Here is a 23,305-nt window from a genome sequence, read left to right as displayed (position 1 = left end):
TGCCTTCCAACCTCTTTGCTAGTTGACCTTGTCTTCTTTCCTGATGTCTGCATGGATGACACTGGATGCGTAGTTGTCATATGTACTTGCTGTTAGAGTATCTGTAGTCTGTGGACCATGCTGGTCGGCACACAGCACTTAAATATTTCATTATCTACAAAAGTTTGAAAAGAAGATACTCTTTAAAGTTCTGTGTAAAGTTTCCACATATAAAACTTGGGGTCATTTATCAAACTAGAGAAAAATGGGTGATGAAGTCAGAGTAGTTGTGAAGAATTTTCTATGCAATTAGATAATTCAAGTTAACTGACAGGTTGTATTTGTTTTTCTTCAAATTTCTGACTTCAGTCCTGTAACAGCTGAATGGCTTCTTCCACTAGGGCTCTGGAGAGCATGTGGCAGCAAATCTACATCCTTGTGTTCCAAATGAGCAGAGCATACCATGGGCTGTTGATTGGTACCTGCTCTAGTATTCTAGTTTCTTGCAAAACTGTTGAGGATGCTGCAGACCACATACTAAGTTGTAAGGTTTTTTTGTGGGATAGGCACAGACATAACTTTAAAACTCTTGGCTACAGAAAGCCTTCTGTAATCTTAGGTAGAATGCTGCTTGTCTTGCTTATACATTTGTCCTATGAAAATCTTATTTTATTTGTTTATTGCCGTGTTTCAGGCAATGCAGTGCTTCATAGGTCTGTTCATTTACATATGGCTGTGCTAGCTTTCTGACTCAGACAGTGAAGGTTTGGAGATCTGACCTTGCTGCTGACCAAAGATTTGTTTAATTGCCTGTAGATGTCCTAAGCACAGCTCTTGTGCACCCCTGTGCCACTAGAGTGGAGAAAGGAGTTAATATTAATTTTCTGGAATTGTGCATCTTTTAGTCCTTGTTGTCTTCCTTACTGCAAAGCTTACTAGCTAAGTATAAGGATACTCAGTGAGTCTGCCAGTGCCTCGCAGTAAATATTTTGCCTGAAACTACTCAGATGATATTTCAAATAAAGGATACTTGATAGTGGAAAATGCAGCAGACTCGCCTGTGACAGTAGCTAGAGACAATAGAGGGTATATAGGTATTAATTGAAAGCAGAGGGTCAGGCATTATATGTGTTGGTAAAACCTTCATTATTTGATAACTTTTTCTATTAACAAATGAGAGCTACCAGGTAAAGCATGACTTTATGGTATTATGCACCATGTTTGAGTTTTGGAAGTATTGAATAACAGTAGAAATGGTGGTCAGGATTAAGGCTTCTTGCTTCCTTTAGATGGCTGTACAGGCTTTCATCCAGTGATGAAACATTCTTCTGTTTTTTTTTTTTTTTTTGAACAGCTGATGCTAGATGTACTAAAAAGCTTGAAAATTAGTCATATGTAGGACCTGAAATAGAAAACCAGTGGGGAATGCAAGGCCTTTGACAACAGTTCACTTTTTTTTTTTTTTTGCAGCCCCTTTATCATTCTTGCTTATCTGAAATACTTACTTTTCACTTGAAAAAAATTAATGTAGTCCACTAGCTTTCAGTTTACTGCCCAGCCCCTCTTGGCCTGCTTCAGGATTTTGAGTGCTATGCAGCCATTTCCTTCCGCTAGCACTGAGCTCCGGGGCTGTGTCAGGAGCCCTGATGCTGCCCCGGTGAGTCACCCTGCAAAACTGAAGCAGTCCCCTGTGATTATTCACATACAAGATTTGGGCTCATCTGTCTGTAAATAAGCATGTGCTTGTCTACCTTGTTTTTCCTGTAAACTGCTGAAGCAGTGAAAGCGCTTTCTAGGCACGTGCCCTTGACACACAATGCTAAAAATAGGGCAGTTTGACATTGCTACAAACTCGCAGGCTTCCTACTTGTCTAAAGAGTCACTCCCCTATTCAAGCAATCATTTGAATGGGCATGTTTTCACTCAGAGATGTTCTGGGTTGGATTTTTTTGTGCCCTAATCTAATACATAGAGCTTCCAAATTTATTTCTTCTGTGTACGAGCAAAGTTAGGCAGCATATCTGTAATGCTCTCAGTAACTTTTTATAATGTCACTGAAAGAGAGCAGAGGTGGGTTTCAGCCTTTTTAAGGCATCTGTGCCCTTTATGATATTTGTGCTTTACTGTGTATTTTAAGCACTTATTTCACTTGTGAAGTTACATTGCTGTCTTTTGTCCTGGTTGTTGTCACCATTACTGAAACCACTTCAGATGTGGTTGAGACCTTGTTAAAAGAATAATCAGTTACATTAGCCAAAGCTGGTCTATTTTTGACTGTGCTTTTGTCATACATTTCTTCCAAAAAAGCTGAACTAGTTAAGCCCCTGAAAGCATTTCATGCTGTTTTACCGGCGTGACGCTGGGTGCACCATGTGAATGTTGCTGTACTTCCCTCAGATGTGTTCCACAAAACTTGTGCTTTGGACTCGTGTGCTGTGCTGTGACACCATGTGCTGTTTCCCACTGGTCATTCAGGAAGCAATGCCTCAGAGCACAGCCTGGTTGAAGCACAAAGCCTGCATTTGGAGCCTTATCCTGAGAGAAAACTCTTTGTGCTGGAAGTGGGAAGGGGGATGTTTAGAGCTGGGTATGTAAGGCTGGGGGGAAGGGGAAGGGAAGAGAGATTTATTTGAACTAACTGAAAGCTTAATGTTGCTTCCTTCCTTCCATGCTTCCTTTGACCCCCGTTTTACCTTTACAGTAAGAGCATACAATAGTCTGTGCATCTTTATATCTGCTGCCCAAAAGAAATTGGTGGGTTTGCCCCAGATTGTCCTCCCAGCGTGTCTGTGCCGTGTGGTGTGGCAGTGTGTGAAGATGGCACAGGCAAAGCAGGCTCTGAGCAGTGGAGAGCACTTGGGGTGGTCTCTCTGTGAGCGAGGACTCTGTTCATCTCCCAGCCCAGGGAGTGGAAACATGTTGGTGTGGCAGCCCTGAAAACTCTGCAGCAGCAGAAACATGGTGTGTGAGGAGCGGGGCTGGCTGAGCAAGCAGCATCCGCAGGCCAGGACCAGGCTGTGAAAGTGTGAGAGATGGGAGCAAGCACTAATTTTGGTAGGGCAAGGCTTTGCTTTGCTAGTTTGGTGCTGTTGGTGCTGATGAGAGAGCAGTAGTGGATCTTATGGCCTCCTCATATGGCCTTGCTAGTCAGCCTCCTGTTCTTCTGATGTGGTTGTAAGCCAGCTTAGAACTCAGCAAATCCACTGCTCTAGGTGGAGGAATTCTCTGTGCCCCCCTTATATAAATCCACAGGCTCAAGACTTCCCTCCAGCCTTTCTCTTACAGCTGGTATGACTGCAAGCCTTTCAGTCTTTTCTTGGAGGTGATGTTTTGTGGGCTTTGGAGGACTCTCTCTCTCTTGTGCTGCAGATGCCTTCAAAGCAGTTAGTGTGTTTGTTCAAGTGGTGGCACACGGTGAGTGACCAGTGCTGTGGGGAAAGACCTGATGGGACTAGCCAGGTAGAGGACCTAGATGTTCGGCACTGGAAAGCAGCACTTGCAGGGAGCCTTGGCTCTGCAAATATAATTTGGCTTATGCCAAAATGATTGCCCCTTCACACAGAATAGCTCTTAAGCTTGCACTGTACCCTGCCTTATACCAACACTTAGTGTTGCATGGAATTCCTTGACGTTTATATCCATGAAACGCTTGAGTGACTTTCACTTTAAAATAATCCAAGATCCTTGAGAAAATGAATGTTTAGTCTCTGTACTTCATCATTCTCTATTGCTTTAGAAGCAGAACTGAGGAGTTTGCAAGCTGCGCTTAGTTTCTTTCCCAGCTTGAGCCACTATAAAGAACAAGTTACACGGCATTAAAAGACAGAGACCAGGCTGTAAAGCAGTACAAATTAAGCTGTGCATTTCTAAATCATGAATAATTCTGAAAACCCTGTTGTACAAGAGAAATGCATGTCCCTGCATTTTTGAATCAGACGCAGAAATGGCGTATGGCTGGGACAAAGAAAAGGGGAGGAACGTGACTCATGATGCATGAAAATATATAATTCACTGCAGCCTTTCACAACTCATAAGCAACAATCTAAAAGGAGAAGAAACACAGCTTAAAAAAAAAAAAAAAAATCTAAGCATGAAAGGGCTTCCTCTGTTGGGACCCAACAGGTTGACACCCTCGTTGAGGTGGCTGCACAGCTTTGTAAATGGTACCTAGGCTCACTTGGTGAGATTTGTGGCCAGCCACTCTCTCCAGCCATTGTCACCATCCGCAATGGCTCTTGGCATCGGGTGCCCCTGGCTTCGCTGGAGCTGCAGTGTGGAGCCGTGGTGCAGCAGAATGTGGGCTGCTGCTGGTGAAGCTGCAGGTGCACATCTGGGTCCCACCTTAGGCTTTCTCCCTCTTCTCTCTTGGTTACAAGGCAGCCTCTCTGTTCTTGCTCCTCCTGTGCCTACTCTGCTCAGAGGTGCACAGGCAAAGGGAATCTCTGCCTGCTGCAGCCACTCCCAGGCATTCCTGCGTGGGAAGCCATGGGCTCTGGTTTTGCTCGTGTGTGCTGGGACTGCAGCCTCCTCGGCATGGACGAGTGTTGCAGGGCATGAGCTCATTTTCATGACACTTCACACAGCTGTGTGAGGCTGAACTGCACTATCTTGTCGCCAGCTTTGCGGTCTTCTGAGCTTTTCTGGGGAAGTTATTGTTGTAAACAGGCATGTGCTTCACATATATGGTTTTGTGCTGGTGTTTTTAATGAGGGAAGAACATTACACGCTGCACCAGTAACGTGCCTTGCAGTCGTTACACAGATGGCCGTATCCTCACATGGTCTGGTTCATACCAGATTTACAACTGCGTGTTCATTATTAGATTTGGAGCTGTGCGTGAGTGCTGTTCATGTAGTTGCCTGCATATTTAAAGTTTGCATAGATACAATTCTTCTTGGTGATGCCTGGTAGAAAACCGTGCAGCTTTCTTTACTTAGCAGCTGACACTGGGAAAAAAATAAACCCCAATATACTTGTGAGGGTTTGATTTTCTAAAGCCAAATAAGTAAGATTGGACAAACTTTTGAGGATCTAGAATATTTGCTGTCTCTGCTGGGAAGGGCAGGGGTGCTGAGCTCTTGTGCTGGCTGACTTGTTCTGGACTAAGGAATTTCGGTTTTGACATCCAAGTTGGAAAACTGTGGGCTTTTTTGGAACTGATTGGTGGTTTGTAACCACTGCTACAGCACAACTTATACTTGCATGGGGTAGTTTTAGAGATACATACAATGGAGCATTTATTCAGTTTTTATTATTGTTGGCCAGTGCGAAGAGGTGATTGTATTTTACACGAGAAACCAGAATATTTCAGCCTCTCCATGCATAATTCACCACTTGGAATTTTGTAATTATGGTTCTAGTTAAGCTTGCAGTTGGTAACTCCAGAACTTGAACCGTTTGCCTTCTCTCTAATGGTTAGAAAATGAGTGTTTAATTGAAAGGTTTAGAGTGACTGATGACTGCTCTTTCTTCACGGTGTAACAAATGAAGGACAGGCACACAGTTTCCTGACTGGTATGCTCATAGCACTTCTTGGGGGTCATGTGCTGGTGATGTGTACTTATATATTACAGTTAAAGCCCTTTGTAGCTTTGAAGCTGGAATTGCAACTTTTTCCTCAAACTTTTTAAAGGAAATTTATTAACAACTTTATTTTTCAAAGCTGATTATGCTTAAGCATGATGAGATTTTGTAGTTTGTGCTATTGCATCTTGACGCACCTCTGTTACAAACTGAGGTTGTCACCTGTTGTGTTCATGGCACTGCCACAAGTGATAAGGAGTTCTCCTGCTGTCACTTGCTGTCCTGCACTACTGACTGCTAAGCTTCTCATGGTTGGTTCCCACTGCCATATTTAGAGGCTTTTTTTAAAGGCAAAAACTTTATATGTAAAAAAATGTCAGCCTCCAAACCCCTAAGCCAAACCTTCACTATCTTTTTCTATTTAGAGTTGCAATCAACTCTGTGTAACCTTAGCATCCACCAGCTCTAGAGCTTTGTTTTCCTGTTTTCTTCAGATCACTGCACACCTACTTGATACTTCTACAATGCTTTTAATTTCAGTTTAAGAACACAATAGAAAGCAGATTTGGAATAACTAAAGGGGAGAAAAAAAAAATCCATGTAATACTGCTTTTTTCCTTACATATTTTGTATTTAAAGGGCAAGTGTGTTTACACAGCTGTACATATTTGTTCCCCCAGTATGTGAACTGTATAAAAGATGGATGATAATATTTTGTGCCTATGCACTCATGTACAGATTTATATTAACAAATGATGTTTCGCTTTATGACCCCATTTCTCTTTTAATGCTGCATAACTTGCACTTCATAGTTGGCTCAAACTGAGAACAAACCTGTGGAGCTTGCAAACACCTTGGTACTGTTTCTAAAGCAATAGAGAGTGATGAAGTGCAGAATCTAAACATTCACTTTCTTGGATGATTTAAAAGTGAAATTTATTTGAGGATTTGATGAATGTAGGCTTACTCTACACCAGTTACTGATATATCAAATTATATTTGTAGAGACAAGAGTTTTAACAGATGATATTTTCCTCAGTGCTGAGTGGAATGGCTGTAGGTATTTCCCTTTACTTCACACTGCCACCCCCTTTGAGATGAGCATCCTCCTCTCTGCTACTTCTGTCATGTTAGTCTCTTTACCCAAGAGTCTCTCTGGAGGCCAGGGTTTGCTTTTGGTGCACCATTGTAAGAAGTATGTGGACAACTCTGAGGGTATCTCCAGTAGGAGATGTAAAACCTGACCAAGAAAGAACTAAGGCCATTAAGTCTTTCCACTGCCTTTCATGAAGATGAAAGTCTTCAAGAGCATAAAATGTTTTAGCATCTGTTGTGAAATGGTAGAAGTCTTAATAAGTATAAAATCAGTGGTGATATGGGAAGGGAACCTGTAGTGGTCAGTGCCTAAAAGTCATCCATACTCCAGTTGTACAGATTCAAAGGTTGACTTGAAATCACTGTGGTGTAGCTGACTGTGCCTTACGCTGGGTGAAATGAGTTGTTTAGACCTTGAACACCTCTAGCGATGGTGTTTCATATAGCTGTTTGCAGAATTTGGGGGCCTCACCAAAAGTCAAAACCAACTTCAGTCTTATGCATCAGACCAGTCTTGTTTCTGCCACCAGGTAGCTGCAGTTGTCATGGGGCAAGGTATAGATTTGGTCTTCAGCTGCAGTCCTACTGTGGCATGAACACTGGTGGTTGGATTGACTGGACTTCAGCAGATACTCAAAGCCAGTGAAAGCATTTGAACTTTAGGCCAATGCTCTTTGCATGCAACTTTGTGTGTCCACATTGGCATTGTCCTCTTCGAAATAGTGTGTGGGGGGAAAACACCACAGGTGCCTCAATATTAAGATAAGGGAACACACGTACAGGGTGTGTACATGTCCAAAGTATGGGATTCAGGTCGCAGAGTACAGGGTTTCTGTCTTACAAAAAGATGCACACGAAGCCTACAGTGTAATGTCAGGCTACTGCACATCTTTTCCTAAATTAGTAATTTTTGGTGTTATAAAACTGTCCCTGGAAGACCTGCTCTCAGCTGATGATGTGAGTTCTAGTCATACTTTTTCTGTTTTGCCTGAGTATTTAGTTATGAATACTTTTAGGACGCCAACTTGAACTGTATTTATCATAATCAGCATCTTCTCACAGCACTGTGTTTAACTCAGTAAACAATATTCCATATGTCCTACCAGACTTTGAGATGTCACTTTTTAAATGAACCAACTGTGAGTGAAGTGACCAATATTCATCCTATGCTAATGCTGTGCAGAGTTCTTTGAGATGTGCATGCTGGGAACACATCCCACAACCTATATTTTTACGCGTGAAGCAGCTTCTCAAGTCAGCTTGCTCTTCCATGCTGAGTCCTGCTATCCTGCAAGTAGGAGGGGTATGAATGAATATGTATAGTATGTTGTGTGTGTAGATGTGCATTTGTACACAGTAGAAGGAAGCTATTTTAACTTCTAGAACAAGTATATAGTCAGCTGCACGTGTTCAAGCACAAGCAGCTGCAATCTACATCTGTAGCAGTACCAGTGAAGACCTATGCAGGAGTGTGGAGAGAAATGGGGGGCTGGACCACTTCTGTGAATAAATTTAAGTTACCCTGAGGATGGATTTGCTTAAGACTTACATCTGTCAACTGCTAAAACTAGTTTGAATGTTTTTCCTAAGAAGTTTCTAGGAGAACAATATTCCATATGTCCTACTCAGGAGAATGTACTAACATGGTTAATATGACAAGTATCTTCACTAGCTTCATGTTTTTCTTGTTAAAGCTTGCTTTTAGCATTCTTCCTCTAATGAAAAGCCAGCTGAAGGTGTTACCTGTACCATAACAAGAAACAGATGAGAGGAAGTGGATAATGCTTATTTGTTGGCTTTTTAAAAAATTAGACCAATTATATAAATAACATGTAGTCACAGATGTAGTCAGGAGTGCAGATAAATCGGGCTTCCTTTTCCCAGAATTTGGACAGAGATCTCTTGAGTTATTATTTCCTATTATTTCTCATCTGAAGATACAAAAATACCACAAGCACTGAAGATTTTAACAGGAGTTTAATGCAGCCAAAACAGTAATGAACATCATCTCATACAGGCATTGTTGTTGTTCAGAGACTTAGGTTCTCTATTACTGTCATGTTAGAATTTCTTTGTTAGCTAGATATTGGGAATAAAATTACTTACAGAGGTAACCTTTCTATTTAATAAATGGGTAGGGGTGAGGTGGAGGATAAGAGGAGTAAGTGATTTCTGACTGGAAAGCCTACTGCTACCTCTTGAGCTGCTTTCTTATTGCTTGGTTATCTCACGTTAAATCCCTTTACATAGGATGCCTTGTTTTCATAAATGTACTGAAGGAAAATTTTGTCCTTGAGTTTTCGGCAAGACTCACAGAAGTAAAAAAAGAAAAAAAAGCATTGAAAAAAGCTCTATAAGTTAGTATTGAGATGACTTCAAGGGAAAGATTGAAAGTGAAGCAGTTAGTCCATCAGTCCAGAAGGCCTGGTCTCTTTCTCAACTAGAAATAGGTGGCTGACATTTTTATGACTTGTGAGGATTCTTCTCAAAGGGTCAAGGATAAAAATACCAAGCAAACTGAAAGTGAAATCAGTCTTGTCTGTCTCTGAGCATGAAGAAATGAGCATTAAGCGAACCCTTTTATAAATTTAACCCTAGAAGACTCTGGTTGACTGAGATTGGATATCTAAGACTGTGTATCAAAATGGCTGCCAGAAAAAGGAGGGTCCAAGGTAATTTCTAGAAGTTAAGCCTGTCTGTGATAATGACTGGTGTATGCTTTAAGAGCTGTTCTGTGATAGCCACTGCTGATAGAGGTTAATGGGTGCCCTGCATTGTCCTGGTGGGAGACAATGCAAGGAATAAACCTTGCATGTTTCCATGTCACCATCTATTCACATTTGCAGAGCGTTAACCCTGAGGTGATTCCTTTATCATATTGGAAAGCATGAGAGCCTTTATTAACCATAAAGAGGACACACCCTGTGCATGTTGTATTGTGCAGAGGCAAAGTGTGTCTGCCTTAATTGCACTTTTGCTCCTGGACACCCCAGAACCAGGTTGGAGAATGACAAGGGGAAAATCTGGGTTGGATTTTTCCCTGCTTCTTCAAGGAGAAACTAATATGGCCATCAAAATATATTGAAATACCTGTCTTTTTCTTGTGAAAGCCCACTATTGCAGATAAGGTTACATGCAGAAATTTTCCTGCATGCTAGTTGGGAACAACAGGAGATAAGTTGGAGCCCGCAGCTAAGATGAACGTGTTGGAGTGTCTATTTACAAATCAAATATTGGCCTGGCATGGTCTGCCCTGGCAGCAGAGCTGTGTGTGCACTAAAATTAAAGAGGAGGCTGGAAAGGGAGACATTCCTTGTGTTCTGGGCTGGTCTCATTGGTTCAGCAGCATGTACCACTACTGAGCTGCTGGCATGGTAGCCAGCACAACTACAGTAGCACATTGTGCACTGGTGGGTAAGGGCTCAACAATAAGGGACTGGAAAAGACCACTTTACCCAGAGAGGTTTTTAGAAGGCTGAATATTACCAAAAAAATTTTACAAAGCTATGTAATCTGAAAAGCAACTGAAGTGACTGCCCTTGATCTACTGCCAGACCTCATGGGGTATTGCTTTCCACAGGCTGCTGCAGCACACTCAGCCATGTTACCCCATCCCATAATTTTTTTTTTCTGCCATAACCGAGCTTACTATTTGTGCTGATTTGAAAGTTAAGCATGCTCTCAAGTAAGCAGAGGGGGAAAAGTGATTTTACTGTTGCTATGTGGCAGAATGGCCAAATGCTTGCATATATTTTTGGGGTGGTACGGAGTGTTTAGACTTTAAATTCTAGCCAAGGGTGTTCAGGTTTCTAAGCTTGCCTCTGTGCCTGGCAGCAGCTCCTCTAGTGTTGTCAGCCCTGCTGCCAGGGATGTTGTGATGTCCTGGAGGGGACAATATGGCAGCCTATTAGTCTGAACCTCTCAGATTCATTTAAAGTCAAAGACCTTAAATGTTGGTGAAAGGTCCCCAATGCGTGGAACATTTTCTCTTTTCAAAGTAAAAAAAAAAGTGATGTCCTCGATTTCTCCTCCTGCCTTGCAGTTTGGAGCAGTAACTTAGCAGAAAGGTGCTGTTTGTAGTGCTTCCAGGAGCTGTGCTGGTGCAGAAGCCTGTTCTCCACATTCAGTGTCCATGTTTTATTTAGAGCTTTTGACACATTGCTTATTGGGAAGTTTGCTTCTAGTTTCACAGAGGAAGAGGGTGGTTTGGGCTGTTGCATTTGTTTTCTTGGCATTTTACATATTTCTCATCTCCTCTGCAGTGCTGTGCTCTGTGTCTTGTGGTCTTTATTCATAATTCAAGAACCCATCTTTATAGTGGAATATGTGCAACCAGGCCCACCTTTATTCAGTTTACTCATGTCTGAAGGCCATAATGCTGAGCACAGCTCTGCTGTGCTTTACTAGAGGGTTTTGATTCTCCACCCTGCTCCCCTGCTTTCAAGTATCTGGGTGATGAAAATCATGTAGCCAGTGTTATCTTGTGTTTTTCTGGCTTCAAGGCTTCTGGTATAGGACCGTTTAAGCATGCTGAGCTGTTTCCATCTCCCTGAAACCAGGCATCAGGGGGTGTGGTGTGTGTAAAGATATGTGGTTATAAGGAAGTGTGTGTTAGGTGATTTCTAAGGCTTTTGCTACTGCATTTCTCCATCTTTCTCATTTGTGTTCATGCTATGTTCCCTTGCACCGAGAAGCTGCTCTTGTGTGGTCGCTGACCTGGCATTCTGATCTTCCTGTTTGCTCCCTTCTCTGACCTGGTTGTGATGCAGCTTGTCCCTAAACTCTTTTGTAGTGATTTTTTTTTTTTTGATGGCTTTCATTATGCCCCTCATTTTGCAAGCACCTCTTGTACTTATTGCTTCCACAGTATCTGGAGACTTCACCAATGTCCCTTCCTACAATGCATAGACTAAGTTCCCTCCAAAATGTCTCCTGGCCTCTCCTGCCTCACTCTTCACGTCCATCCCCAGAAGACCTGGCAATGGCTGGCCACTGGTCCCTGTATCCATCCATTCTCCCCAGCCTCCCAGCTAGGCTACATTTCCTTCAGCACCTGGGCTGCCTGATCTTCATTTTGCTGTCCAGGCACCCCTTGCCTACAGCTGCAGGCTCTCTGGGCTGCCCTGGTTTGATGCTGCTTGTCATGCCCAGCCCCTGACCTCATGTTAGAGGGGAGCTAATGTTTTCCCCTGCTCTAGCAGTCTCCTACTATTGCTCTCTGCATCTTCTTGCTATCCTTAGCTCTGAATAGAATGTTCATTCTCATCCAGATGCTATGAGCAAGGATTTCAAGAGCTGTGGCTCCCTAAATATTCAACAGGCAAATAACCAAGATTTCTTAGTTCCTCTTACACCGCCTCCTCTTTCTTTCCATGTCAATAGCAAAGCACTGAAGTACTCTTCCCCTCAGTACCTAAAAATCTAGCTCCCCTTCTGTTAGGTTGAGTATTTAGCTATGAATCAGTGAAAAATCAGAATGAAGTATGCATTCATACAGGCGTATACTGGGATTTACACTCCTACTTCCCTTATTTTAAACAGTGCTGGCTTTTTAAATGTCAAAAAATTTAAATGCTAAGATTTTTTAAGGAGAAGGAGTTGTTTTGACAAGGGAAGATAGTTTATTGTACAGTAAATGCAAAAGTGGTAAATGGCATACAACTTCTTCATGCTCTGCAGTATTCTTCACCTTTACTCTTAAATTTTACTGCTACAGATTGTTTTTATTAATGTTCAGGGAAACATTGCTGTAGAGAGTTATAGTACTTTTTGCAGAGGATAGGTTGTGCAGTTACTTATGGAACAACAGTGAAACACAACTTGAGTCACTTATTCAAATATTTGCAGTGCATGTTCAGAGCATAAGAAAGAGGTTGCATCAAAACTGAGTGTCCAGTCTTCTGGAAAACAGCAGGTTTGTGTTGAGGATTTTTCTTAAAACCAAGTGTAACAGTCTGGGGTAACCAAACTGCTCAGATGCTTGCACAAGGATGACTTTTGCAAAGGACAGCTCTGCTGAATAAAAGAAACAGTAAACACCCCAAAAGCATATATCATCCACATTATTTAATATTTCCTCTCTCCTCTATGAATCCCAATGCTTGTAAGGAATGAGGGTAGGTTTTTTTTTTTCAGGTCTATACAACTAAAGAGTAATAATTACTGCAGAGTGAGTGCAATGGTATAAACTTTCCTGCTTTGTGATTGCATTTCTTTTGTTTTCCCTTTAAATTAGGGAAAACATTCTAATTTTATTAATAACGAGGTTGAGCAATAAACTTCAAAGTTTGAGAGCTTGCCTGAGAATACATTCTGCAAGGCTGCAAATGGAAAACTCTTTCACTGCTTTGCAGAAGGCCCTGAATGCAAGTAGATGGAAGCAAAGATCACTCTTACACCCTTTGTGTAATTAACTTGGTTGACTGTGGCCTTTCTCCTTGAATTGTTCCAGTCATCTTACTCTTCATTTGACTTCTCCTTCAAAACTGACTCTTAAAAGTAGTTCATAGGCCATAAGCTGTCAGCTGATACTTAGCATTCACACTCTGAATTGTTTTGTTTTGGTATATATAGGTCAAATGGTATTAACACAGTGCATCTCTTGAAATCTTAATTTCTAGTTTAGATAATTGCATACAAAAGTTTGTGGCTATTTGTAAACATCCTCTTAAACCTTACCTGTCAAATTAATGCATGGGTTGGCCTTAATGCTGGGATTCTTTAAGGTAGACTTGAAAATCTCAGATCTTGGTAAATTTGTGTTTAACAGAATTTCATTATATTATTTCTTTAAGGGTGGTTTTAGTAACTTTGTTTTGAATGCTTAAAATATGTACATCTTCACTTTTATGGCTATCTTGAGTGATTAGGTAGCTAATAGATTGTGTTTTACTAGATAAATCTTCTGCACTCAAATCCTCTGTTTCCCCTTTGCTCCAAGGTTCATGTTTTTGAAGTCTGAAGGCTTTGACAGCATGTAATTGTTGTTGTTTGCAAAGCTCTCATCTCTGTGTTAGAGCTGTGGAGACTTTTACTGTGGATTTAATTTCAGTTCAGTTCCGCAGCTCAAGTAACTCAAGCTCTTGAAGATGGTGTACTTGTTCTATCAGGATCACTCCTCCTTGCTATAAAGTGCATGTAACTTTTGCTTTTGTTTGATCCCAGGCTTCAGTTCTTGAGTCTCGCTACAACTCCTCTCCACTTACTTTTTTTCAGTGCCCAGTCCTCACAGTAGGGACTAGGTAAGGTTGTCCTCTTTCCTCCCCTGTCTCTGGAAATAGCAATAAAAACCAGGAGGGGTGGGTTAAAAAAAAAAAAAAAGAAAAAGTGTTCTCCAGCTGTGGGGATTGACTTGTGTAATTTCAGGTATAGCTGTTACAACTCCTTGTGTAACTGGGCTGCCCCATAAATTATGGGACAGCTACTGATGGTCTGCACTCAGGAGACCATCCACTCAGGAGTTTTGTCAGGCCATCATAGCCAGGGAGGCGATGATGTACACTGATGGCTCTAGGGAAAGTTTTGGATGGGGATATCTAGCAGTGCAGCCCTTGTGTCTGTAAGCCCTGTAAATGCAGATAAAAATTCCCTCCCTTCAGCAGCCTCTTGTATTTCAGAGCCTCACTGTTTAGAGGCCAAACCTGGAAAGTCTGGTCTACAGCGGTGCTGTCCCTGAGTAGAACTGCTGGGAAGCCAAAGGCGTGGCATGCATCCTATGGATGCCCATTTTAAAAAGGGAGAAGGGGAATCTTATAACTCCAGAAAAATGCTTCAATCTTTTTATAATTTTTCCTGGTTATAAAGAGATTCAAGATATTCATGAAGTGGTTGTTAAGGACTTATCTTTTTCCTGAAAGCTTGTCATTTTGCATCTTGTGCACAATAGAGGGAACGTCTCAGATGTGATCTCCATCTGAGTTATAATATACTTCCCTTTTATCTGCACTAATCTGTGAACTAAATCCATTTTACAGGATTTTCCTCTGTGATTCCCTCTATCATTTTTGGATAGTTACATGCAGATCTTAGAAGAAATTCTTAAAGTTAAAATATGGGACAACCTTCCCAAGAAAGATTTCCCTGGTATCAAGCTCTGACTTGGCTCTGTTTCTACAAAGCACAGCCATATCTGTACCGGGGGAACGCTTTTCATACATGTGGCCCCTTCTTGAAATCATGCCTGTGTCCTTGCAGAGAGATTTCTTAGAATTTGTAATTGTTGATAGGTTCCAAAAGATGATTTGAAAATTGATTTTCTTTTTTTTTTTTTTTAGTCTGACAGATATTTGTTATAACTGCAGGATTCCAGCTTTACAGAAGGCATTTTTTTAAATGCACAAACTATTATTGTGCTGAAACTAAAAATATCAGGCTAGCACCAGCCTTGTAGAGCAGTAATGAAGTGGCATCAAGACTTTTAAATAGCTACAGAAAATAGCTTTTAAAAGTGCTATTTTTGCACACACAGACAAAAGAGAGTAAAGTGTATAGGAGAAATACAATTTTCCCTGATAAAGCTTGCAATTAAAAGGAACACATTTTCTGTAATGACATGGAGGTAGCAAAATTGAGAGGACTGAAAGGTTGAAGGGGAAAGAGAAAACATAAACACTTCTGCTCTAGTTTTCATGGCCCAAAGCAGGACATTGCAGTTTGCAGTCAAGCTGAGCCACAGTCTTCCTGGTGGAGACCAGTGCTTGATGCCTCCACAGGAAAGTGTCAAAACTGCCAGTAAGGCACCAATTGTATCTTGGTAGTCTTGTGAGTAAAGAAAAATCATCCTTTATCCCAGTGTCTTTTCCAAACATTCTTTTAAAATTTGCTGGTTCCCTTGCTTTTGTGCAGTCTATCATTTAATCAGGGTTGGGTAATGAGTGCTCACTGGATAGTAATGCTTTTATAACTTTTTTTTTTCTTCCCTTTGGCAAACTACAAATGACATCGTAGAAGTAGCGAAGAGTGTTTTCACTTAAACTGGCCGCCTCAGTTCGAGAGGAGGCAGATGAACACGAGCTAGCGTTGCTGCTCCATCCTACTACGTTTCACAACACCCATCTGCCAGCCCGGCATGTGATCCTTCCCTCATGCCGAGCCACAGAAATGTCCTGGTAGCCCGTCTGCCTGAGGAGGAGGGGGCCCCAACAGTGCCCACAAGGAGATACTGGGAATGGGGATTAGCTCCATAAAACAGCAGTCCCTGCCTTTAAGGACCAATCAGTGTGACAGTGCTTTTTAATTTTCTGGAAATAAGGATGGGTACTGGATCAGGAGCATTAGTGCTAACCTGGTTCATAAACTCCAATGTTATCTGAAACCGCTTTTGAAGTTACACCTTTAGCATGAAGAGAGGGGAGATTAATGAAGTATTGTAGCAGATATTGTGAGGTGCTTAATTGCATTCAGAAAATGCTGCATAAATACTTATTCCCTGTGTTTTCACACTTGTTTTCATTTAATTTAGATGAAGGGTGAATAGAAGCTGCCAATTTGGCCATCTCTACATGATTCGTTATTTCATAATACCTGTATCATATTCCCTCTCACTCCTTTCCAAACTGAATTATCCTGCTCCCTTTAATCTCTTTGTGAAGGAGGCCACCCATGCATCTAATAAGTGGGTTTTTTTTTGCTTTTCTCTTAAACATTTCTCAAGTACTTTTTTTAGCCTTGCAGACCATTTAATGCCATTTGTCAGCCCTGATACTATGATTTTTCTTTCTCCATCTCATACATCCTTAGCATAATGCACACTAATCTTTCTTCCTTATCACACATTAAAGAGTCTATTTCCAGCTTAGGGTGTAATGTGGGAACATGAAAGCACATGAAAACTTTCCGTGTGCTGTGTTCTGTACCTGGGCTAATTTTATAGCCCAAAAATTTCTTTTGAAATTTCTTCTATTTTCAGAGCTTCATTAGAATATTCTCTCCATGAATTTTTCTATTGTATGAGTTATTTTAAAAAAAAAGGAGAAAGAGGCAGTTTTGATACTGATGTTATCTGTAATGATTTACCATGTTGCTTATACTTGTTGGATTCCATTTTTTTTTTTTTTTTACAAACCAACTTTTTTCTACTGGTAAATCATGGTAATTATACTTCAAGCAATTTTTGACTTAGCAGATTCAAGGCATTCCTTTAAAATGTTGTTCTTTAATATTAGTGTGGTTTTAAAGCATTTGGTCCTCTTTCTGTTACCTTTTTTTTTAATATATACACACAGGGGTATGTGTGTATATATAAAACTTTAAATGGTCCAGCAGTGGAAATACTTAAACACATGTGGTATGTGGAGCTAGTTATAATAGTTGTACTCACAGTTGCACGTGATGCTCTACCTGAGACCTATTTTCAGTTGCTTTCTATCTTTTGCTTAATTTGAAACACCAAAATTGAAATAATCCACAACGTCTCTTACTTCCTTTTTTTTTAATTGAGCATTTCAAAAGTCCCATAATGACAGCAAGGGAAATAGGGATCTAGTGTTTGCTCTTCTTAGCACTGTAGGGAGGGACACTGGCTGGGGCCAGAGGGTGGCTCTGCTGTCACTAACAAGTCAAGCCTGTGCAGTCGAGATGACTAGTCCCTAAGAGCTGTGACCCAGTTATTCACCATTCACACACTTTCTTAATTTTCTAGCAAGTTGAGGACTTTCAGGAAGACAAACCCTTTTGGTTAGGGGAATTGAGTGTTACCATGGCAAACTGAATCCTGCACGTTCTGGTCTCTGGTGCTGTGCTAACTTCCCTAAGCAGAAGTTGCTCTTAGTTGCTAACAGTGTCTTCAGCTTGTCTTGTGATGAGCCTGAGGTCTTTCTTGCAGAAGTGCCGTGTTCTCCTTACTACCAAAAGTGGCTTTGAAGCTGCCCTTTGAACATGCAGACGTGCTGAGCACTATGGAAAATCAAGCCCTTGGTGTCCAAATTGGTCACTCAATTAGTAGTTCCTTTGACAATTTTGTCTTTGTTCTCTGTGGTTCAGCATTACATTCTTAAAACCCTGGTAATGCCACCTAAACAGAATTGTATTATAGGGTAAACTTATTATTAGTTTTGAACATTTGGATATAACTGTAAGTTCCCAGGAGAAGAATTCACTCCAGGGTTTGTATGGGATGTGGTAAATATGCCAGAGTTATTGTTTTCAGGCGCTGCCTTTCTGGTGTGTGCAAACAATGACTTCAGCAGCTTCCAGGCTTATTTTTCTGATTCTTCCAAACTATGGTCATGGTTTCATGAGACAGTAAGCTGGGTTTTGGAGGGCCTGCAAGATGAAAAACACCATCACCACATGCTGCAATGCATTGAGCCATTGCAGACTGGCTTTGCCTATTCAAATGCCTTCACGAGTTTTTGGAAAAAGAACTGTGTCCTGGCAGATCATGTGCTAAATTGGATATTCCATGTCTGTGCTGCTTTGCCTTTACAAGGAACCAGCATGCTCTGACCTTTTTGGTGAAAATGGGTAAAGTTGCTGTCTTTGAGCTGTGGAGGGGTGGCAGTCATGCAGAGAGGCTGCCCAGGCTGGGACATGTGCTGGGTGACCTGGAGCTGAGTTCACCTGTTCACCGCAGTCTCCATTCAGGCAATGCAGTGTTATCCAATTACAACTTTCAAAAATAACTGCATCCTCAGGGATTTGTTAGGGTCTTCTTCAGTTTAATTTTCCTTGCAAAGCCATGCTAGCTGGAACCGTTGTTTGGGATGTCGGGGTTTTGGTTTTTTTTACCAACCAAAAAATAATGCTGAACTGAAGGTGGTTTGAGGACCCTTTTTGCCATGGTCAGTTGTTGGCAGCTGGTGTGGCTGTGAGAGGAACAGCACCTCTGCCAAGGTAATGTCACACCTTGAAGTCACAAAATGCCAGGTCTGCTCCTGCTGCACTTCAAGTTCTAGTACACCAGGGCCTGGTGGGGGCCACATCAGAGTAGTTAGGTTCAATTAATATAATTAATGGGAAATGGCATTATGGCTTTTTTTTGGGGGGGGGACTTAAATATATCAAGAAATTACTTGAAATATGCAGATGGAAATAGTGGTTCATCCAGGCTTAGTATCTGTGATATCAGCACTGTTCTTTACCCACCCACATTCTCTTTTCCTTACCTGGCTCTTTTGTTTTCCTCCACCCCCACCTCTCCTCTGTTAAATCAAAATCCTATTGTTTGTTTGTTTGTTAAATCACATTGTGTACTCAAAGTCTTTGCAGCCAAATATTTCTGTGGGGTTTTTTTTTTACTGAATGACCCTAATACTTCTGCCTCTTATAGACCCTGCTATTTATGATTTCAGTTGTGTTGTCTAATTTTAATTCCTTGTCAACATGACACAGGAGTCATGGAAACAAGGGGGTGGTGGTGGTCTAATGGATTTGGTCTACATGAGTGGAGAAAATAACTCCAGGTTTTACAGCACCACTGTGAAGATCCTGTTGCTAAGTGCCTGTGTGAGAGAGAAACAATATGGATAACTGTGCTTACGGACCAGATGTCTTGAGACTAATTTGCTTACAGTGTATGGCAAAAGTCCTACAGCACTGTAAGATGTGTACGAAATTACATGATATGTGTATGAAATAGTCTGCTCTGAAAGTGCAGGAAACAACTGCTCTGATTTGTTCAAAAGTGCTACTTCTAAACCCGTGAAATCTGTTTGAGAACTGTGGTATTTTAACGTGTGCATCAAGCTCTCGGTTTCACTGAAGAGTAATGCTTCCTTCTTTCTTTTTTCCATGTAAAGCAGTCTCGATCTGTGGGGCTTGGTGTAGGGTAATGCTGTTTATAATGAAGTCAGAATTGGCTTTTAGAGCCTGATGAATGAAAGTCCACAGCATAAGACTGCAGCTTTTTGTGAGAGAGACATCTGTGCTATAACAAGAGCAGGAGACCCAATTTAGACAACTGCTAGAAGGAGAGCTCAAGAAAAGGAAAGACCTTTTTTTCTAGCTTAGATTAAATATTTGTACAAATAAACTTTTCAGCTGCTCATCAGAATTGCTGCTGCACCACCAGCTTGGCTTTGAATTTTGTTCTGATTGCCCAACAAGGCTGTACACGAAGAGTGTTACGGAAGAGCAGCTCAAACAAAACATGTTTGTTTTGCAGCAGAACTAGAGGCTTTGGGCTAGAGAGAAAAATTTGGGGAGAGGGAAAAGATAGTGAGGGACATATGAAGAAATGAAAGATGTGAATAGAAAATGACTGTTGCAGTAAATACATGTGAAGCAAGAAACAGGTGCAGGAATTGAGTTCTGCATTTTGAAAGTGAGTTACAATAGAGGGTCTGGCTTTTGAATATAACTGCAATGACTTATCCCAACTGGATCAGCTGGTTCATTTAAAAGTGTTCTCACTCATGAAGCCTGCTCCTCACACACACATACACACACATATACCTTGACTGCTGCTGATCTTTTCTTACTAGTGCATTTTAAGTACAGTCTAGTTAAAAGGCTACTTCCGCAGTGTTGATCACACTTAAAATCCTGCTGCACAAGGCTGATGGTGATGAAAATTCAAGCTTCTCCTGAAGAGAGTGATGTAGAGAGCAAATGTCTTTGACCGAAGAGGATTGTTTCTCATTTTGGTTAAAGCAACCTGCAATCCTTTGAGGAAACTTCTCATAAATCTGTTCAGTAAAGCAAGTCTTTTAAGAACATGGGAACTCAAATCACTTGGATTAAAGCCCAGATGGACACTGTCTCTGACTGAAATGGCTCAGAAGAGGATTAAGGAGCAGCATAAGTGGAGAACTCCTGCTGAAGAGGGATGTGATGCTGAATATGCCATTCTGGGTTGCTCCTCAGCATTAGCAGCAAAGCAGCCTTTGAGTTCTTAGGCTTCTGGGAGCAGATGCAAGGGATAGCATTGAGAAATTTCTGATGGCTGATCAGAAACATGCTGAAAGTAGTTTTTAGAGAAAATGAATCTTTAAAAAGTTGTGTGGATTCAGCTTTAAAGCATTTCTTTTCCTAGTGAAGATGGTGACTTTAATATGTGGGTCTCATTATAAAGGTATGCTTAGCCCAGAATATAAATTTAATATAGAAATACCTTACAAAATATTGATTAATTACTATTCAGCAAACTGTTGTGGTACCTCTGGCAGTTTAGCATTGCTCTTTCCCTGAATGAGTAAGGATGAAAAGGAAATTCTCTTTTGAATTGTTGCAGCTTTGGGGCAGAGTGGCCATGAGCTGGTGGTCTGCACAGTTCAAACAACAACTAAACAGGTTGGCTCATATTGCGGCACAGTCTGCTGTGTAGAAATGCACAGGTGTTGGCATACTGTAGGGACAAAGGAATTGCTTTATCAGACTAATGAACTCTTTGGTATCCTATTTCAACTAAACATCTCAGAAAGGATCTCTAAGCCAGGAAAAGCTTTGCTTTTAAACCCCTGACCCCACCTGAGATTCTGTTCACCCACTGGTTTCAGTGGATCCCTTAAGCAGTCTGTGGAAGAAGGTTTTCCTCTAATCGCATGCTGTGGCTCTCCTGGCTTGTGTGAGGTACAGCTGCAGACCTGCAAGACCTCACAACTCTCCCACTTCTCTGCCAGTGTTTTAATTGTCTTAAAAAGATCTTCCACAGATTTTAAATATATTTTAACCCCCGGAGCATCTCTGCTTCAGTAATATTTAACAAATTTCAGCGTAAACATTCACAGTTTCCAATTGTTGGATCTGAGAAAAATTATATTTTAGAGGATTGAAAAGGCAAACTCTCAGACTAGGCTAATCTCTACTTGCAGAATGAGGCGACAATTAACAACTTGTCTATGAAAACAAAACATTTGCCAAGAAAACTTACTAGAGTCTCTACTAGAAGGATGGGGAAGTTCTGCAGTTAGAAGCACTTATGCATTGCTCAAACTTGGCGAGCACTTCATTTTCTTTTAAATACGTGGTTTGAAATGTTACCTTTGAAACATCTATGTGCAGTTTAAATTTTAGTAGGTGGTAAAGAGTGGAAATTGTACTGATATAAGTTGTCTTTAGGTTTGGGCACATAAACTGCAGTTTATCTTAGAAATGTCTTTTACATTGTAGTAAAAGTATGTGGTACATTGATTGATGATAATTTAGGAAGTTTAATCTCATGAGGATGTAGACTGAATTTTACATTTTTAGGGACTGGGGTTTTGTGCACACTCAATTGCTGGTTATAGCAAAGGGAAGTGTACTGCAACGGGAAGCTGCACAGATGCTTTTTTATGCCTACTGCCTTCCTTCTGTCTTTGCTTCCGTGTTTCCTTCCTTTCCCAAAGGGGTTTCTTCTCTTTCTCACTGACATTTGCCCTTAAGAGACTAGCTGAAGAAATGTCACTTTGGTTACAGAAGAGATTGCAAGCTTACTTTTTCACTTCTTGGTATAAATTGTGAACTTTTCCAGCATCAGTTTAATTTCTGTGACAAAACATTAGGATGCAATACACCATAATGATGCACTTGTGTCTGTGCTAGTTACTGCCACAGTCATCATTTTCTGCAACGTTATTTCTCACCAGGAAGAAAATAAACTCTATACCATGTGAATTTTAGAAGTGGTACAACTGTGGGTGTGTTAATTCTTTTACTGGAATATTCTGACACCTTGATTTTTCCCCAGAATTTTGTGTTCTTCCCCCTTCTTCATCCTCCATTTGACTAGAATAAAACAAACTATGCAAAATAAAATGACTTAATTTAGATTTCTTTTTCGACTTGTCAGATGCATTTACCTGTTTCTTCCTAGCTTTCTACTAAAGGAAAAATTGTGACTTTCAGATTATGGTGAAGATACTGTTGTGAGTGGTTCCTCTGGAAAGGAGATCTTTGAGAAATCTGTCCAAATCATTGTGGAACAGCTCTTCATGTGCTGGTTATTCTTGTTCCCTTCTCTACACAGGCAATTCCCCACTAAGGGAGAGAATAATATTTTTATGTACAACCTAAGTGTGTTGGGAGGAAAAAACTCCAACAACTCCAAAAAGTGACAAAGTTAGATATAGGTTCTTGGAATAAGTGGAGAAAGTTTTGTTTCAGATTTGCTCTTCTCTAATTCTTTCTGCCTCTGTTTTAGCCCACTCTTAGAACAGGTGACTTGGAGTTTTATTTTCAAAGTTTGGAACATACAGTGCAGTGTGACTTCTTGGAGTTATACTTTGTATTTTCCCACTAATGAAGTTTTAAATGCAGATTTTCTGATGTGAGAGAGAAAATAAGCAATGTATCTTTGTTCTTCCTGGAATAATAATTTCTTCCTTGTTGGAGCAGCTGTCTTAAATGATCTGTGTTCTCATACCATACTTTTACAAATTCTGGTGCTTTTAGAGGTTTTTTGTTATGTTAATCTGCTTTGAAATTTAAATCTGTCATTTCTTTTACGTCTTATAGGTGCTGGATAGTTTGTTAGCTCAGTATGGAACTGTGGAGAACTGTGAGCAAGGTACATTTTCTACTCTCAATTTGCTTTTAAATTTGTAGTGGGAAGTGAGTGCACACTGAACTTACCCTCCTTCCTTTGCATTTTTCTTTCTAGTGAACACTGACACGGAGACTGCAGTTGTAAATGTAACATATGGCAATAAGGACCAGGCTAGACAGTAAGTATCTTATTTAGTTGTTTCTGTCATCTAACTTGCATTTTGGAGTTCACATTGTTGTGATTTTATATGTGACTTTGCTTCTGATCATGTCACCATTTTAACAATAAATTAAGCATTGACTT

The 23,305-nt window shown here is 40.8% G+C and overlaps 1 protein-coding gene across 1 annotated transcript in view; it reads left to right on the top strand.

Annotated features, from left to right (window-relative positions):
- IGF2BP3 (insulin like growth factor 2 mRNA binding protein 3) overlaps positions 1–23,305 on the top strand; it is a 113,324-nt gene that overhangs the window by 47,200 nt on the left and 42,819 nt on the right. The window contains exons 5-6 of the mRNA XM_069007115.1: positions 22,972–23,023; positions 23,117–23,180. Coding sequence (XP_068863216.1) covers positions 22,972–23,023; positions 23,117–23,180 — 116 coding nt within the window. The remainder of the gene's footprint in view (positions 1–22,971; positions 23,024–23,116; positions 23,181–23,305) is intronic.

The sequence above is a fragment of the Aphelocoma coerulescens genome, chromosome 2 (assembly GCF_041296385.1).
Source record: "Aphelocoma coerulescens isolate FSJ_1873_10779 chromosome 2, UR_Acoe_1.0, whole genome shotgun sequence".
Taxonomy (NCBI): Eukaryota; Metazoa; Chordata; class Aves; order Passeriformes; family Corvidae; genus Aphelocoma; species Aphelocoma coerulescens.
This window is presented reverse-complemented; position numbering and strand designations above follow the sequence as displayed.